The sequence below is a fragment of the Octopus sinensis genome, linkage group LG1 (assembly GCF_006345805.1).
Source record: "Octopus sinensis linkage group LG1, ASM634580v1, whole genome shotgun sequence".
Lineage (NCBI taxonomy): Eukaryota > Metazoa > Mollusca > Cephalopoda > Octopoda > Octopodidae > Octopus > Octopus sinensis.
The window spans coordinates 44,049,138-44,069,349 of record NC_042997.1 but is presented as its reverse complement, the minus strand read 5'-3'; the positions used below and the strand labels follow the sequence as shown (position 1 = coordinate 44,069,349).

At 40.2% G+C, this 20,212-nt stretch overlaps 1 protein-coding gene across 5 annotated transcripts in view; it reads right to left on the bottom strand.

The window, feature by feature from the left end:
- LOC115213053 (transmembrane protein 164) overlaps positions 1-20,212 on the bottom strand; it is a 102,171-nt gene that overhangs the window by 49,131 nt on the left and 32,828 nt on the right. For 3 of the 5 annotated variants that reach the window (XM_029781963.2, XM_036500620.1, XM_036500630.1), the window contains exon 3: positions 7,482-7,834. In XM_029781963.2, coding sequence (XP_029637823.1) covers positions 7,482-7,802 — 321 coding nt within the window. In that variant the 5' untranslated portion in view covers positions 7,803-7,834. Of the gene's footprint in view, positions 1-7,481; positions 7,835-12,085; positions 12,306-20,212 lie in introns of all 5 variants that reach the window. The other 2 variants (XM_036500640.1, XM_036500646.1) reach the window with 1 other exon arrangement.

Genomic DNA, 20,212 nt, shown 5'->3' with positions numbered 1-20,212 from the left:
ATTCCATTGATGTTCATCTATTTTGATTTGTTTTGATTTTCACTTGCCTCAACAGGTCTTCACAAGTGTCACACGTGTCACACACTTGCCTCAACAGGTCTCCACAAGTGTCACACACTTGCCTCTGCCTCAACAGGTCTTCACAAGTGTCACACACTTGCCTCAACAGGTCTTCACAAGTGTCATAAGAGGGAAGGTATGCACAGGTGGACTGACTATGTCGCCAGGTCTTCGGATGGTGTCTTTATGTGCCACCGACACAGGTGCCAGATGAGGCTGGCGAACGGCCATGATCGGATGGTGTTTGTTGTGCCCACAGCACGGAGGCCAGTTGATGCGGTACTGGCTACGGCCATGTTTGGGTGGTTTTCTTGTGTGCCACCGGCACTGGTACCACAAAGAATACAATTCCACTGATGTTCATCTATTTTGATTTGTTTTGATTTGATTTTCACTTGCCTCAACAGGTCTTCATAAGTGTCACAAGAAGGAAGGTATGCACAGGAGGACTGACTACGTCCCAGGAAGGGGCCACGGGTTATGGCCTGACTAGTCTTGCCGGGTCTTCTCACGCACAGCATACTTCCATAGGTCTCGGTCTCTAGACATTTCCTTAGTGAGACCTAAAGTTCGAAGGTCGTGCTTCACCACCTCGTCCCAGGTTTTCCTGGGTCTACCTCTTCCACAGGTTCCCTCAACTGCTAGGGTGTAGCACTTTTGCACACAACTATCTTCAGCCTTTCTCGTCACATGACCATACCAGCGCAGCCGTCTCTCTTGCACACCCCAACTGACGCTTCTTAGGTTCAACTTTTCTCTCAAGGAACTTACACTCTGACGATTATGAACACTGACATTACACATCCATCGGAGCATACTGGCTTCATTTCTTGCGAGCTTACGCATATCCTCAGCAGTCACGGCCCATGTTTCACTACCATGTAGCATGGCTGTACGTACACATGCATCATACAGTCTGCCTTTTACTCTGAGCGAGAGGCCTTTTGTCACCAGCAGGGGTAAGAGCTCTCTAAACTTTGCCCAGGCTATTCTTACTCTAGCAGTTACACTTTCAGCACACCCACCCCCGCTACTGACTTGGTCTCCTAGGTAGCGGAAGCTATCAACTACTTCTAGTTTGTCTCCCTGGAACGTGGCAGAAGTTGGTCTCTGCACATTTCCAGTGTTTATTGCTCCTGAGCATTTGCCACAGACAAAAACTATTTTCCTAGTTAGCCTTCCTTTGACATTGCTGCACCTCTTATGTGTCCATAGCTTACACTTGGTGCATCTTATAGAGTTTCTACCTACACCTTTTTTACAGATCGAGCAGGGCCATCTACCTGAAGGCGTTTGTGATTGATCTACCTTCCTACTTATTAGGACTTTGGTTTTGGCTAGGTTGATTCTAAGGCCCTTCGATTCTAATCCTTGTTTCCACACCTGAAACTTCTCCTCCAGTTCTGATAGTGACTCAGCAATTAGAGCAAGGTCATCAGCATAGAGGAGCTCCCAGGGGCAACCTGTCTTGAATTCCTCCGTTATTGCCTGGAGGACTATGATAAATAGGAGGGGACTGAGGACTGAACCTTGGTGGACCCCAACCTCTACCCGGAATTCTTCACTGTACTCGTTGCCAACCCTCACCTTACTAGCAGCGTCTCTGTACATGGCTTGCACAGCTCTCACCAACCATTCATCTATCCCTAGTTTCCTCATTGACCACCAGATAAGGGATCGGGGGACCCTGTCAAAGGCTTTCTCCAAGTCAACAAAAGCCAGGTACAAGGGCTTATCTTTGGCTAGGTATTTCTCCTACAGCTGTCTTACCAGGAATATAGCATCAGTAGTACTTTTCCCTGGCACGAATCCAAACTGCATATCATCTAAGCTAACTCTCTCTCTAATTAGTTGGGCTATAACCCTCTCCGTAACCTTCATTACCTGATCCAGCAGCTTGATGCGCCTGTAGTTATTTGTCTCTAGGGCGTCGCCTTTACCTTTGTAGCAGTTGACTATTATGCTGCTACACCAGTCATTGGGTATGACCCCCTCGTGTATCACCTGGTTAACTATACGGGTGACTAAGCTATAGCCGACACCACCAGATATTTTGAGCATCTCTGCAGTAATTCCTGATGGGCCTGGGGCTTTCCCTGTTTTCATGCTTCTAATTGCCTTATCTACTAAGGAACTGTTAACTCGGATTGCTGGTCCCTCTGTTGGGTCGACATTCGGCAGACTCTCTTTATCCCATTCATTTTCTTCATTCAGCAACCTATCATAGTGGCGTCTCCAAGCCTCTCTCTTTGCATCCTCATTAAGCGCAAGTGAACCGTCATCCTTGCGAACACATTTCTCTCCTACCACGTCACGATTCTCTCTCACACACTGTCTTGCAACACGAAATACCTCAAGTCTTTCATCCTCACGACGCAGGACATTGGCAAATTTTTCCTTATCTGCCTCCCCTCTGGCTAGATAGACCTGTCTCCTGGCTTCCCTTCTGGCAGACTGATACACTTCCCTGCTACCACCGTTCTTCCAGGCCTTCCAAGCCTGTTTCTTTGTCTAATAGCCCTGTCAACAATATTGTTCCACCACCACGTTATTTTGGGTCTTAAGGGGACTTTGCACCAGCCACAGATCTGGTCAGCGGCTTTCAGCAGGTTGTCCCTCAGAAGCGTCCAGTTGTCTTCTACCCCATGCGTAGCTATACTCCCTTCCATTTCGTCTAAGGCTTCAAATAACATATCTCTAAATCTCTGTCCATTCGCAGGGTCTTTAAGCTTCCAGACCCTTCTTCTCCATGTTGGTCGTCTTCTAGTCGCCCTCTTAGTCCTGATCCTAAAGTCACTAACTACCAGTCTATGTTGTGGGGTGCATTCTTCACCTGGGAAGGTTTTGGCATTTATAAGCAGCCATCTTTCCCTTTTTCTGGCAAGGATGTAGTCGATTTGGCTAGTATGCCACCAGGTGGCTTGTCGGTTTCCTGAAGTTAGTGTTGCAAATCATAAGACTATTCGCATCGCAGAACTCCAGCAGCCTGGTTCCCTCCTCGTTGCAGGAACCATAACCGTAGCCTCCATGCACGCCATGGAAGCCCCCAGCACATCGTCCAACATGCCCATTGAAGTCACCAGCCACAAAGAGAAGGTCCCTGTCGTTCGTCAATGATGTGGTCTGCAGTAGGGTGTCATAAAAACAGTCTTTCTGTCCATCAGGTAGCCCTGGCTGAGGGGCATAGGCCGATATAATAGTTGCTAAACTATGATGGAGCACTAATCTAATCTTAATTATTCTGTCACTTACTCTGACTACCTCGATTACCTTATCTACCCATTTTTCGGCGATAAGCATGCCCACACCCCCGACTCCGTCAGTATTCCCAGCCCAGAAAATCTTGTACCTCTGTCCTTTGCCTGTGAGGAACCTAGCAGAACCTCCTCTCCACCTCACTTCTTGAATGCAGCATATATCAACCCACCTCCGTTCAAGCAATTCAACTATCTCGCCAGATCTACAGTTAAGAGTACATGTGTCTATGTATGTGTAGATGTATATACAGGGTGCAGTGAATAAATTGTCATTTAAATTATGCAAAAATGAAAATAACACTGACAACTCATTTTAACAGATATATTCACCAAAATTACATAAAACCATCTTGAAATACTAAAGAGCAAACTTACTCAATAAAATCGCCATTGGCTTCAACCATGGCCTCCAGACAACTTTGCAATCTCCCACAGCTCTTCTGGATGGTCTATTTATTTAAGTTGGTGAATGCTGCCATAATCTTTGCTTTCAGTTCATGTTTGGTGTAAAAAGGAGTTTTGTTGGTCTCTCGCTCAACTGTGCCCCACACATAATAATCAAGGGGGTTGCAGTCTGGGGAGTTAGGTGGCCAGATGTTAGGGGATGATGTGGTCGCAGAAATTGTCTGACAGCCATGACTGGGTTCTCCTGCTTGTATGGTATGGTGCAGAGTCTTGTTGCCAAACATAGGGTCTTCCAGCAGCCACTCTCTTTACCCAGGGCAGCACTACCTCCTCCAGACACTTGATGTAGGCCTCCATGTTGAGTCTGAGGCCATGTGGGAAGATGAATGGAGGCATAACATTGCCATCAATGGTGATCACTCCAAACACTTTTTAACTTATCACTCACTATCGATTTTCATCACATGTCCATACCAACATAATGGCTACTTCTGCATATGCTGACTAAACAAAAATTCCAGAACAGAAAAATAACAAGGACCACTAAACTAACCAGTTCTTGGTTACACCAACATGAGAGCCACTAAGCAGTCACTAGATCACCATCAAATCACAGTCATTCATCATCATCATTTAGCGTCCGCTTTCCATGCTAGCATGGGTTGGATGGTTCGACCGGGATCTGGGAAGTCAGGAGGCTGTACCAGGCTCCAGTCAGATCTGGCAATGTTTCTACGGCTGGATGCCCTTCCTAACGCCAACCACTCCGTGAGTGTAGTGGGTGCTTTTTACGTGTCACCCGCACAGGTGCCAGACAGGGCTGGCAAACGGCCACGGACGGATGGTGCTTTTTACGTGCCACCGCACGGGGGCCAGGCGAGGCTGGCAATGGCCACGAACGGATGGTGCTTTTTATGTGCCACCGGCACGGAGGCCAGTCAGGGCGGCGCTGGCAACGGCCACGATCGGATGGTTCGCTTACTTGTCACCGGCACTGGTATCACAGCTGCAATTTCCATTGATGTTGATCGACTTCGATTTTGGTTAAATCAGACAATGACAAAAAAAAACCAAAAAAAAACCACAATGTGCACAGCTAAAACACCTTTGATTGAGGTCTGCTCTGTCAGTGTTTAGTTGGGTTTAAGCAAAACATACAGCTCCTACAGACCAAAGAAACATATAAACCATTGAGTCGTAGGGTATTCAATATCTCTCCAATTCAGAAAAACCTCCAATCAGCAGACATCACAGCTACTTTTTTATGCTCTAAAATTGTATATTATGATTGTATTTTTGTTTAATATTGTTTGTATATATCAATCTTCATCCCATCTGAATGTAGACGATGCCAGCGCCGCCTTGACTGGCTTCTGTGCCGGTGGCACGTTAAAAGCTCCAACTGATCATGGCCGATGCCGGACCCCCTGGCACCTGTGCAGGTGGCTCATAAAAAGCACCCACTACACTCACGGTGTGGTTGGCGTTAGGAAGGGCATCCAGCTGTAGAAACTCTGCCAGATCAGACTGGAGCCTGGTGCAGCCCCTGGCTTCCCAGACCCCGGTCGAACCGTCCAACCCGTGCTAGTGCGGAAAACGGACGTTAAACGATGATGATGATCTCCATCCCATCACACCTTTTCTATGCCCTTTCATCTTACCATCATCTCTTCTACTCATAGTGCCATACCACTCATAATAAAAACACTCTTTCCACTACCTCCACCATCCCCTTATCTCTCTTTCATACATACACCCTACCTAAGCATATACAATATGGGGTAGCACAGCATCTTCTATTTGCACTCCCATCCAACCACCCTTATTACTCTCTCTCTCTCTCTAATCCTATTAACACTACATCTTTCCCAACTATTACACGGCCTGTTGGTCTCTCTCTTAATGCTCATTTTCTACAATAAAATTGTGTAAGCCCAATAAGAACCAACTATCCAACACATCCAACAATGACCACCACCCAATCATTCTTTTCTTTTCTCCATTATTTTCCCCTTAACATCATCCTTTCATAATAAATCTCTTTCTTCCATCATACTCTTTACTCTCTCTTTTTTCTCTTTTTACTAGTTTCAGTCATTTGACTGCGGCCATGCTGGAGCACCGTCTTTAGTCAAGCAAATCGACCCCGGGACTTATTTTTTGTAAGCCCAGTACTTATTCTATCGGTCTCTTTTGCCGAACCGCTAGGTGACGGGGACGTAAACACACCAGCATCGGTTGTCAAGCAATGCTAGGGGGACAAACACAGACACACAAACACACACATACATACATATATATATATATATATATATATACATATACATATATACAACAGGCTTCTTTCAGTTTCCGTCTACCAAATCCACTCACAAGGCATTGGTCGGCCCGAGGCTATAGCAGAAGACACTTGCCCAAGATGCCACACAGTGGGACTGAACCCAGAACCATGTGGTTGTTTAGCAAGCTACTTACCACACAGCCACTCCTGTGTTATTTGTTTACAAAATAAATATAAGATAAGAAAAAAAATGTCAACTTTTATTATATTCATTATATATATTGTTTCCAGTGTAAATTAATATTACTAAGAAATATTACTGGTCCCTGGCACATAGAGAAAAAAAACCCGCCAGTACACCACATCAGATAGCTTGGGAAGCACTGATCTAACCCATGCCAGCATGGAAAATGAATATATAGAGAGGAGGAGGAGCATAACCATAGCAATGACAACAACAACAATGACATGTTGGTTGTTACTGCATAAAAACATTTATTAGCTTCGTATAACAGTAGGAGGAAACAACAGGATAAAGCTGAAGAAATTTACCAATTCTGTGAGGTTAAGTCAGAGTGAGTTTCATTAGATGAGGATAAAAAGAGAAAAGCAAATATTCTTTCAGTCTTAGTTTTGAAGATATATAAGTGAAAAAGGAAGATAAGCAAATGCAAGTGTAATGCATGCATCTACATGGAATAGAAATAAACAAAAGAAACATCATTCCTTTTGTTTATCAGAATTCCATGTAAATACACAAATTTGCCTATTTTTGTTATCTGCTTCTTTTACTTCCATACTCACTCAATGAAGATCATTCTTATAATCAACTTCCTACACAGGAGCCACCTGCTGTGAAGGAAGAAGTTGGAATTTAAGCTTTGATTATTTGAGAACTATTTGGTGACTATTTATATCATGCAGTTTTAGTGTTCCCCAACACACACACACACATACTTTCTCTGTGTGTGAATATATCAATCTGTACTTTTCAACTCATCCTACTATTAACATAACAAAAGTGTTTTCTCCTGTGATTTTGTGATCTGGATCTATGTGCAGCAGATTCTTATTCTAATAACAGTCAGACGCCAGGTGAAATGGTTGGCATTTTTCTATGACATTACACATAAATTATAAATAAAATGCCATGCTATAGAAACATATGTAGCATGAACTGAACTGTTAATTTCCATTCCTCTCATTGTGTGTGTGTGTGTAAACACACTATACACACATAAGTGTGTAAACACACTATACACACATAAGTGTGTGCACACACATCAACACAGTGATCAAAATGGTAATGTTAGCCATGATTATGATGACATTAACAATAATGATAACTGTGTAAAATGACAATACCAATTGTCAAAGACTATGATGATTAAACATGCTAAGTATGGTTTTGATGCTAACATTTATAACAACAATAATAACAATAGTAGCAAACATCAGAACAAAGAAATATGGCTTACCTGCACGATAGTAATAATATGACAAGGGTTTAGCACCCAGATCATTTGCTGGGTAGCCAACTTAAATCCCAGTTCAATACCAAATACTAAACAATGTGTGATGAGCAAAAGTCTTTTTATTATTGAAGTTCGTTCAATCCAGTTGGGCAATTGTTTTGGTATGACAATATTCCTATATCCACGAGTTATAAACTTTATTGAAATCACCATTGCAAAAATACTTTCCACAACACGCTGAAATCCACTGAGGAACTTCAAACAGTCACGCCCCCCATTTCCAGGAATATTGTAGTCCACGCCAGCGTAGGTCCAGTCTAACATCTTGAAACTATTCAATGAAACTTCTTAAATACCTAAGGAGACAAAAGAAAATAAGATGACAATATAAAATATATCCTGATTTATGATATTATTATTATTATTATTATTGCAGCAGGGAAGAACAAGCTAGCCCTACAGAAACACACAAAGGCCCTTAACTTCACTTACACATTTATTTGCATAATGGTGTCAGAATTTTCATTGCTCAAAACTGCAACCTGTTCACTGACAGAAAGGGTTCTGCATTACACAATCTCAGATCAAAACAGTTTTTATGCAAGTACATCTCTGTAATTAGTATTACTACTACTACTACTACTACTACTATTATTATTATTATTGAGTGAGAGAGCAGTTCATGCCATCAAAGTGACACTGGGGTAAAATATACGAAGCCCAATATACCCATCTTGACTACCCGTCTGATAAGGGTACACCAGACACATGCATCACAACCATATGTGCGCGACATGGTGATCTCATATCAAGATAAACAGCACATGACCTTGCAGGTGGGGCCCAGCTAGAATTTTCTTCAGGTTGAGTAGCCCATCCCGCTCAAAAGGTCCCTGAATAAGGGTTGTTTAAGGATGTTGAAAGAACCACCCATGTTTCCAGAGGTGAATTATTCAAACCCCAAAGAATCCCTCTCAACACAAGGTTTTGATGCTCCCCCACTACTTCTACTCATGATCAGAGATGCACATATCGTCAGCCACTAAGGGACATGCTCAACTGGTTACAGTCAAACAACTGACAAGCAAATCTGTGGTATTGAGCAGAATATTTGCTGTAGCCCATCTTTTATACCAAGACAATTATTATTATTATTATTATTATTATTGTTGTTATTGTTATTATTATTAGTGAGGTGGAAAGCTGACAGAGTCATTAGTACACCAGACAAAATGCTAAGCAACATTTTATCTTTACATTCTGAATTCAAATTCCACAGAGTTCAACTTTGCCTTTCGTCCTTTCAAGATCAATAAAATAAGTACCAATTGAGCACTGGAGTCAATATAATCTACTAGTCCACTATCTGCAAATTTAGGCCTTATGCCTATAGTAGAAAGGATTCTTATTATTAGTGCAGTGAAGAAAATGCTTAGCAGCATTTTGTCTGTCTAAACGTTCTGAGTTCAAATACCACTGAGGTCAACTTTGCCTATCATCCTTTTAGGGTCAATGAAATGAGTACGAGTACTGGGATCAATGTAAGCAACTAGCTCCCTCCTTCCCTCCAAAAATTTAAGGCTTTGGGCTTGTAAAAGAAAAGATTATTATTAGAATCATTATCATTAGCAGCAGCAGTAGCAACAGTAGATGTAGGAAATAGAAGAGAGTTGGGGAATATGTTCTGCAGTATTTAGTTATCTCTCTATATATAAAGCTGAAGTTGTCTGTGTATGGCAGGTTTGGTAACCTTCAACTAACACTATCTCCTCCGAGACCCTGCGGCGCAAGTTGACCAAAACTGAGAGTATGATAGAAGAAGGCTTGCTCTTCCTTCCATAGAAGAAAAAATTCAAATCAGACCATGTTAACACCAAAAATTATTTACATCAAAAAGGTGCTTTTTTTCTATGAAAATCCCTATTTTTTTCAATTTTTTGACTGCTGTGTCAACATTTTTCGGTGTATTTCAACCAGAAAAATGTTCACTTAAAGAGAATAACAAGCTACATAATGCAAAATTTTTACTTTTCAAAAATTCCAATTCTAAAGGGTTGAAACAAACCTGAGCAACACTGGGCGATACTGCTAGTCTATTATATTCTGTTTTCAAACTCTGCAGAGGCTGACACTTTTTTCATCCTTACAGAATCTAGGATTGATATAACTATGTGCCCCCACCCTCAACACAAATACACGGACTGATCTATTCTAAAGGATTTGTAAGGCAAAGACTACTACAGATAACTTGTAGAAATCATTATTCTGGTAGTACAACTGAGGGGTACTACTAGTTTAGAATAATATCCACAGGTATAGAAGTACTCTCAGCTGAGCCTGTCTCACATGCATGCAGAGTAACAATTTTACACACACTTGCCCAGGGCCCAGGGCCCAGACATTGCTAGATTACAGAGTTCTGTTGAACAGTAGTTGCTGCATGGAAGACAGAACCAGCTATCAGTGAAGTCCATCACGATCACCCTGCCACCCTTCTTTAACAGGGTAGGGCAGGCAATTTAAGGTGGCGAGCTGGCAGAGTCGTTAGCACGCCGGGCGTAATGCCTAGCAGAGTTTCCTCTGCCGCTACATTCTGAGTTCAAATTCCGCCGAGGTCGACTTTGCCTTTCATCTTTTCGGGGTCGATTAAATAAGTACCAGTTACGCACTGGGATCAATATAATCGACTTAATCCATTTGTCTATCTTTGTTTGTCCTCTCTGTGTTTAGCCCCTTGTGGGCAGTAAAGAAATAGGTAGGGCAGGCAATTTTCCTCGGTCAAATGGCTATGGATGATGAGTCAAAGGACTGAGGACCGACATTTTCCTCTTTGGTCAAACCTTTGTCAACATTTTCAAGTTCCACTTAGAAAGGAAGATGAAACTGGAAAGAGAAATGCTTGCCTTCAATGAATTTGTCAAACTAGCCACCCATCATCATCGTTTGATGTCCGCTTTGCATGCTAGTATGGGTTGGTATGCCAGACCTCAGTCAAATCATCCAACCCATGCTAGCATGGAAAGCGGACATTAAACGATGATGATGATGATGATGATGATGATGAGTGTCTAGTGAAAATGGCAAGAATAGCTGGAACTATTCTAAGCATGCAGATGGAAATTATAGAACAACTATTTGTGAGAGGGAACCTGCACATAATGGTTAGAATGTTCTTGGATCAGTCGGAAACTATTTACTACATATATTTTTCTCATTCAATTCTTTTGCAAATCTGCGAAACTTAACATAACCTGTCCTTTAAATGACTCCTTTATTCAACATTATCATGGCAAACAGAAAAAAACTGTTGTTGTTGTTACAGTTATTATTATCATGGAGGCGCAAGGGCCCAGTGGTTAGGGCAGCGGACTCGCGGTCGTAGGATCGCGGTTTCGATTCCCAGACCGGGCGTTGTGAGTGTTTATTGAGCAAAAACACCTAAAAAGCTCCACGAGGCTCCGGCAGGGGATGGTGGTGATCCCTGCTGTACTCTTTCACCACAACTTTCTCTCACTCTTACTTCCTGTTTCTGTTGTACCTGTATTTCAAGGGGCCGGCCTTGTCACTCTGTGTCACGCTGAATATCCCCGAGAACTATGTTAAGGGTGCACATGTCTGTGGAGTGCTCAGCCACTTACACGTTAATTTCATGAGCAGGCTATTCCGTTGATTCGGATCAACCGGAACCCTCGTCGTCGTAACCGACGGAGTGCTTCCCCCAAATATTATTATTATTAAGGTGGTGAGCTGGCAGAATTGTTAGCACACTGAATAAAAGACTCAGTGTCATTTCATCCATCTTTACTGTTTGCAGTTCAAATTCTTATTTCTTTTACTGCCCACACGGGGTTAAACATAGAGGGGACAAACAAGGACAGACAAAGGGATTGAGTCGACTACATTGACCCCAGTGCATAATTGGTACTTAATTTATCGACCCCGAAAGGATGAAAGGCAAAGTCGACTTCAGCGGAATTTGAACTCAGAACGTAAAGACAGGCAAAATACCGCTAAGCATTTCGCCCGGCTTGCTAACGTTTCTGCCAGCTTGCCGCCTTTTGGAGTTCAAATTCTGACAAAGTTGGCTTTGCCTTTTATCCTTTCGGGGTCAATAAATTAAGTACCAGTGAAACACTGGGGTTGATATAATTGACTAGTCTCCTCCCCAAAAACTTCAGGTCTTGTGCATTTAGTACAGGGGTTCTCAACCATTTTTTTATCTACAGACACTTTTGATTACCATTTTATTCTGGTGGACCCCCATACCTATTTAATATTCAAAAATTAGTTTTATAAAAACTTCTTTCAAAATTTCTTTTTTGTTTTTCAAACATTAACTTGTGTAGGTTGAATTATGTAAAATCTTTGAGAAAGAAACCTATTTTTTGCAATACATACAAATAAATACATCTTAAGCAAATTTTTTCAAGGGCCCTTAAAATACTATTGTGGATCCCCAATTTACATTTTTGTTGTGTGGAACCCCTAAAATCTTACATGGACCCTGGTTGAGAAAGGATTATTATTATTATTATTATTATTATTATTATTATTATTGAAGGCAGCAAGCTGGTATACAACAGTAGTAAGAAAAGATTGACACTTACTGTTTAGCCCCAGGTCAGATCTGGTTAAATACACCAATGATCAAAGACATTATGTCCATCACCATCCCATCTTACGATAGTAGTGTATCCAAGACTGCATGAGAGAATGTGTACTTTCTTTCTTTTTAAGATAGTAGGGTAAGATCTGAGTGAGTTTCAGCTACTATATTTAGCAGGTTGAATGCAACCATGCAAAAGCCTCCTGCATTTACGAGGATGACTGTCATCAAATGGTACAGCAAAAAAAAAAGAAAAAAAAAATCAAAACCTCTGAACATCACATTATTATCTAACGTTATTTGTAGAAGATGAGTTAAGGTGTCAGCAAAGACATCTTAGTGAGCTTACTGACTCCTGTTTATGTTATCAAGCTCTCTACTAGACAAACTCTGCAGGTAGGTAGATTAATGAAGAGCAGGCTAACGGTGAACTAGTGACAATAGTCATGAAATACATCAATATGCTAATATTCCAACTGCATTACTTAAATAGTGGTAGAACATGTACTGAAAGAAAGGTAAAAAAACAAAAAAAAAAGAGAGAGAGAGAGAGAGAGAGAGAGAGAGAGAGAGAGAGATAATGATTTTTTTTTTGTTTGGGTGGCAAACTAATTCTCATAGTTTACAGTACTAAAATTGATTTGTTTCGTAATAATAATAATAATAAAATAATAAAAAAATATTCAGACAAATACATAACAAAAACACCAGGACTTACAAACACACATAACATACAGAAAATTGCACTACTAGGCACTGCACACATCCTACGCAGAACACTTTCCATACAATAACCATCAGAGCATCACAACAAATCACAGCACATACCCAAGGCACACAGAGCTGCGCTCGGTAGTGAAGTGAAAGCACACTACAAAAATAAAACTACTGAATAATAATAATAATAATAATAATGATCCTTTCTATTATAGGCACAAGGCTTGAAATTTGGTAAGAAGGAGTAAGTTGATTACATCAAGCCCAGTGTTCAACTGGTACTTAATTTATCGACCCTGAAAGGACGAAGAGCAAAGTCAACCTCAGCACAATTTGAATTCAGAACATGAAGATGACAAAATGCCGCTAAACATTTTACCCAGCATGCCAATGGTTTTGCCAGCTTGCCGCCTTGCAATAACAACAACAATAATAATCCTTTCTACTATAGGCACAAGGCTTGGAATTTGTGGGGAGGGGACTAGTTGATTACATCAACCCCAGTGTTCAACTGGTACTTAATTTATCAACCTCAAAAGGACAAAAGGCAAAGTCGACCTTGGTGGAATTTGAACTCAGAACATGAAGTTAGATGAAATGTTGCTAAGCATTTTGCCCAGTATGCTAACAATGCTGCCAGCTCACTGCCTTAAATAATAATAATAATAATAATTCAAGGAAGATATAAAGTTTTTTTTAAAAAGAGATAGACTATTATTTCTGCAAGCCATGTTAGCAATGGAAAGCAGACATTAAATGGTGATGTTGATGGATTTCTTTGCTCTTACAGACACAAAGCCACTGATTTTAGTGGGAGCAGGTAAGTTCATTATATGCTTTTTACGTGGCACCATCACCAGTGCTTTTTACGTGGGACCAAGCACCAGTGCTTTTTACATGGCACCAGCACCCATACCAATGCCTTTTATGCGGCACCCTGGACTTAGGATGGTCACGAAATTTGATTACACAAAGGGCTAAACTTCTCCTGTTGCTAAGGCTTAGGTATAACAATCCAGCTGATGCTGTCCCATTACTAGATTTTACTGCAATACTACGTTCATTTTCTTTTAATACAAATTGTTAGAGATCATCCATTCAGCACATCACTAAACAAATCCTTTTCCAAATCCCTACTAAATCTTTCTTACTGCTTTACACATTTTCCATAAGATTCAGTGCATAAAAGTCAACTCCCATCGAATCTATGCTCTTTATTAAGTAAAACTAACAAAGTACCAAATTTTAATTGAGATAAGTCAAGTAGAGTTGAAATAACTTGCTCAAGGACTCTTACTCTTTACTCTTTTACTTGTTTCAGTCATTTCACTGCGGCCATGCTGGAGCACCGCCTTTAGTCGAGCAACTCGACCCCAGGACTTATTCTTTGTAAGCCCAGTACTTATTCTATCGGTCTCTTTTGCCGAACCGCTAAGTGACGGGGACGTAAACACACCAGCATCGGTTGTCAAGCAATGCTAGGGGGACAAACACAGACACACAAACACACACACACACACATATATATATACATATATATGACAGGCTTCTTTTCAGTTTCCGTCTACCAAATCCACTCACAAGGCTTTGGTCGGCCCGAGGCTATAGTAGAAGACACTTGCCCAAGATGCCACGCAATGGGACTGAACCCGGAACCATGTGGCTGGTTAGCAAGCTACTTACCACACAGCCACTCCCGCGCCTACATCTCAACATTTGTAATACAACCCCTGAGCCTTTGAACTTACCATTAACTTATCCAGTCTTTCACAAAAAGTGAATTTCAAGAAAATAAAAACAAAAATTATTGTTTCACTTGCTTGAAACATTATTATTTTATCAGCAAGTAAAACAGTTTTATTCTTGGCAGTGAGAAGAAAGACTTCCACATTGAATAAAATAAAACTTATCTAAGACTTTTATTTTAATTATTTTGGTAGAAAAAATGTGAAAGTACATTAGGAAGTACAATAGTTTAGAGGGTGTGTGTGTGTGTGTGTGTAAGGTGCAAGACTTCTGTTATCATAATCATAGATTGTAACTTTTATTTTAATTATTTTGATAGAAAAAATGTGAAAGTACATTAGGAAGTACAATAGTTTAGAGGGTGTGTGTGTGTGTGTGTGTGTAAGGTGCAGGACTTCTGTTATCATAATCATAGATTGTAACTTTTATTTTAATTATTTTGGTAGAAAAAATGTGAAAGTACATTAGGAAGTACAATAGTTTAGAGGGTGTGTGTGTGTGTGTGTAAGGTGCAAGACTTCTGTTATCATAATCATAGATTGTAACTTTTATTTTAATTATTTTGGTAGAAAAAATGTGAAAGTACATTAGGAAATACAATAGTTTAGAGGGTGTGTGTGTGTGTGTGTGTAAGGTGCAGGACTTGTTATCATAATCATAGATTGTAACTTTTATTTTAATTATTTTGATAGAAAAAATGTGAAAGTACATTAGGAAGTACAATAGTTTAGAGGGTGTGTGTGTGTGTGTGTAAGGTGCAGGACTTCTGTTATCATAATCATAGATTGTAACTTTTATTTTAATTATATTTAATTTCAACCCGTGTACCTACTTAACTATCTGCAACTGATCTGATCTTTTAGTTAGCCCTGTTTTATCTCTATTAGTATTATTGTTATGACTTGTGAAATTTAGCCTCACGCCTTGTGTCTTTTTTTATATGTACATATAATTCTAATTCTATAGTTCATCTTAATTATATATCGTTGTCTCATGTCTTGTGTTAAATATATATTTAATCTTAAAGCTTGCCCCTAATTTTATTTTATTTTATCGATCAGTCTCACGCCTCGTAGATATAGAATAAATGTATTTATAATTTATAGCTCCTTATCGTCCACGCTTCTCCCATAGGTTAGGCAAAATTTAGGTATTTATTTATAGCTACTAATAACTATTTCTCTCCCAAGGAAGGAAGAAATGGCTGCCGGCCGATTCTTGGTGGGCCACGACCCCCCCCCCCGTTCCTCTTCAATTGTCTTATATTTCTTTCGATCGCCATTCGCCCCCCCCCCCCTTTTCTCCGCCACCCTATATGCATATAAACCAGCGACTGATTTCAACGGCCTCACTTGAATTCAGACTGGTATCCGACTCCCTACGAAAATACGAAATACGAAATATGAATCCAAGCTAAGCAATCTATATTTAATTTCAACCCGTGTACCTACTTAACTATCTGCAACTGATCTGATCTTTTAGTTAGCCCTGTTTTATCTCTATTAGTATTATTGTTATGACTTGTGAAATTTAGCCTCACGCCTTGTGTCTTTTTTATATGTACATATAATTCTAATTCTATAGTTCATCTTAATTATATATCGTTGTCTCATGTCTTGTGTTAAATATATATTTAATCTTAAAGCTTGCCCCTAATTTTATTTTATTTTATCGATCAGTCTCACGCCTCGTAGATATAGAATAAATGTATTTATAATTTATAGCTCCTTATCGTCCACGCTTCTCCCATAGGTTAGGCAAAATTTAGGTATTTATTTATAGCTACTAATAACTATTTCTCTCCCAAGGAAGGAAGAAATGGCTGCCGGCCGATTCTTGGTGGGCCACGACCCCCCCCGTTCCTCTTCAATTGTCTTATATTTCTTTCGATCGCCATTCGCCCCCCCCCTTTTCTCCGCCACCCTATATGCATATAAACCAGCGACTGATTTCAACGGCCTCACTTGAATTCAGACTGGTATCCGACTCCCTACGAAAATACGAAATACGAAATATGAATCCAAGCTAAGCAATCTATATTTAATTTCAACCCGTGTACCTACTTAACTATCTGCAACTGATCTGATCTTTTAGTTAGCCCTGTTTTATCTCTATTAGTATTATTGTTATGACTTGTGAAATTTAGCCTCACGCCTTGTGTCTTTTTTTTTTTTTTTTTTTTTTTTTATATGTACATATAATTCTATAGTTCATCTTAATTATATATCGTTGTCTCATGTCTTGTGTTAAATATATATTTAATCTTAAAGCTTGCCCCTAATTTTATTTTATTTTATCGATCAGTCTCACGCCTCGTAGATATAGAATAAATGTATTTATAATTTATAGCTCCTTATCGTCCACGCTTCTCCCATAGGTTAGGCAAAATTTAGGTATTTATTTATAGCTACTAATAACTATTTCTCTCCCAAGGAAGGAAGAAATGGCTGCCGGCCGATTCTTGGTGGGCCACGACCCCCCCCCCGTTCCTCTTCAATTGTCTTATATTTCTTTCGATCGCCATTCGCCCCCCCCCCTTTTCTCCGCCACCCTATATGCATATAAACCAGCGACTGATTTCAACGGCCTCACTTGAATTCAGACTGGTATCCGACTCCCTACGAAAATACGAAATACGAAATATGAATCCAAGCTAAGCAATCTATATTTAATTTCAACCCGTGTACCTACTTAACTATCTGCAACTGATCTGATCTTTTAGTTAGCCCTGTTTTATCTCTATTAGTATTATTGTTATGACTTGTGAAATTTAGCCTCACGCCTTGTGTCTTTTTTTATATGTACATATAATTCTAATTCTATAGTTCATCTTAATTATATATCGTTGTCTCATGTCTTGTGTTAAATATATATTTAATCTTAAAGCTTGCCCCTAATTTTATTTTATTTTATCGATCAGTCTCACGCCTCGTAGATATAGAATAAATGTATTTATAATTTATAGCTCCTTATCGTCCACGCTTCTCCCATAGGTTAGGCAAAATTTAGGTATTTATTTATAGCTACTAATAACTATTTCTCTCCCAAGGAAGGAAGAAATGGCTGCCGGCCGATTCTTGGTGGGCCACGACCCCCCCCCCGTTCCTCTTCAATTGTCTTATATTTCTTTCGATCGCCATTCGCCCCCCCCCCCTTTTCTCCGCCACCCTATATGCATATAAACCAGCGACTGATTTCAACGGCCTCACTTGAATTCAGACTGGTATCCGACTCCCTACGAAAATACGAAATACGAAATATGAATCCAAGCTAAGCAATCTATATTTAATTTCAACCCGTGTACCTACTTAACTATCTGCAACTGATCTGATCTTTTAGTTAGCCCTGTTTTATCTCTATTAGTATTATTGTTATGACTTGTGAAATTTAGCCTCACGCCTTGTGTCTTTTTTATATGTACATATAATTCTAATTCTATAGTTCATCTTAATTATATATCGTTGTCTCATGTCTTGTGTTAAATATATATTTAATCTTAAAGCTTGCCCCTAATTTTATTTTATTTTATCGATCAGTCTCACGCCTCGTAGATATAGAATAAATGTATTTATAATTTATAGCTCCTTATCGTCCACGCTTCTCCCATAGGTTAGGCAAAATTTAGGTATTTATTTATAGCTACTAATAACTATTTCTCTCCCAAGGAAGGAAGAAATGGCTGCCGGCCGATTCTTGGTGGGCCACGACCCCCCCCCGTTCCTCTTCAATTGTCTTATATTTCTTTCGATCGCCATTCGCCCCCCCCCTTTTCTCCGCCACCCTATATGCATATAAACCAGCGACTGATTTCAACGGCCTCACTTGAATTCAGACTGGTATCCGACTCCCTACGAAAATACGAAATACGAAATATGAATCCAAGCTAAGCAATCTATATTTAATTTCAACCCGTGTACCTACTTAACTATCTGCAACTGATCTGATCTTTTAGTTAGCCCTGTTTTATCTCTATTAGTATTATTGTTATGACTTGTGAAATTTAGCCTCACGCCTTGTGTCTTTTTTTTTTTTTTATATGTACATATAATTCTAATTCTATAGTTCATCTTAATTATATATCGTTGTCTCATGTCTTGTGTTAAATATATATTTAATCTTAAAGCTTGCCCCTAATTTTATTTTATTTTATCGATCAGTCTCACGCCTCGTAGATATAGAATAAATGTATTTATAATTTATAGCTCCTTATCGTCCACGCTTCTCCCATAGGTTAGGCAAAATTTAGGTATTTATTTATAGCTACTAATAACTATTTCTCTCCCAAGGAAGGAAGAAATGGCTGCCGGCCGATTCTTGGTGGGCCACGACCCCCCCCCCCCCGTTCCTCTTCAATTGTCTTATATTTCTTTCGATCGCCATTCGCCCCCCCCCTTTTCTCCGCCACCCTATATGCATATAAACCAGCGACTGATTTCAACGGCCTCACTTGAATTCAGACTGGTATCCGACTCCCTACGAAAATACGAAATATGAATCCAAGCTAAGCAATCTATATTTAATTTCAACCCGTGTACCTACTTAACTATCTGCAACTGATCTGATCTTTTAGTTAGCCCTGTTTTATCTCTATTAGTATTATTGTTATGACTTGTGAAATTTAGCCTCACGCCTTGTGTCTTTTTTTATATGTACATATAATTCTAATTCTATAGTTCATCTTAATTATATATCGTTGTCTCATGTCTTGTGTTAAATATATATTTAATCTTAAAGCTTGCCCCTAATTTTATTTTATTTTATCGATCAGTCTCACGCCTCGTAGATATAGAATAAATGTATTTATAATTTATAGCTCCTTATCGTCCACGCTTCTCCCATAGGTTAGGCAAAATTTAGGTATTTATTTATAGCTACTAGCCCGGTTTTCGCGGTGCACCCGCCCTCCCACCCCCACCACCGGTACAGGAAGTCCTAAATTTTTCTCACCCTTGTCTCCCTTATACACTCAAAGTCTTACGCCACCCCCACCTCCTTCCATAAAAGGTAGTGTTCAGTCATTGCAAGACATGTTTAGTGTTGTATACGAGGTTTGAACTTAAGTTCCATTGTTTGTCTATGAATACTGCCAAACGCGAGTTTTCTTTTCAGGTACATGACGCTATTAGGACCAATACCACTTCCACCCCCACCCACAGCCTCAGGGTTGGCACCCTCAACGTCGGCACACTGAAAGGCAGATCTGGCGAGATAGTTGAATTGCTTGAACGGAGGTGGGTTGATATATGCTGCATTCAAGAAGTGAGGTGGAGAGGAGGTTCTGCTAGGTTCCTCACAGGCAAAGGACAGAGGTACAAGATTTTCTGGGCTGGGAATACTGACGGAGTCGGGGGTGTGGGCATGCTTATCGCCGAAAAATGGGTAGATAAGGTAATCGAGGTAGTCAGAGTAAGTGACAGAATAATTAAGATTAGATTAGTGCTCCACCATAGTTTAGCAACTATTATATCGGCCTATGCCCCTCAGCCAGGGCTACCTGATGGACAGAAAGACTGTTTCTATGACACCCTACTGCAGACCACATCATTGACGAACGACAGGGACCTTCTCTTTGTGGCTGGTGACTTCAATGGGCATGTTGGACGACGTGCTGGGGGCTTCCATGGCGTGCATGGAGGCTACGGTTATGGTTCCCGCAACGAGGAGG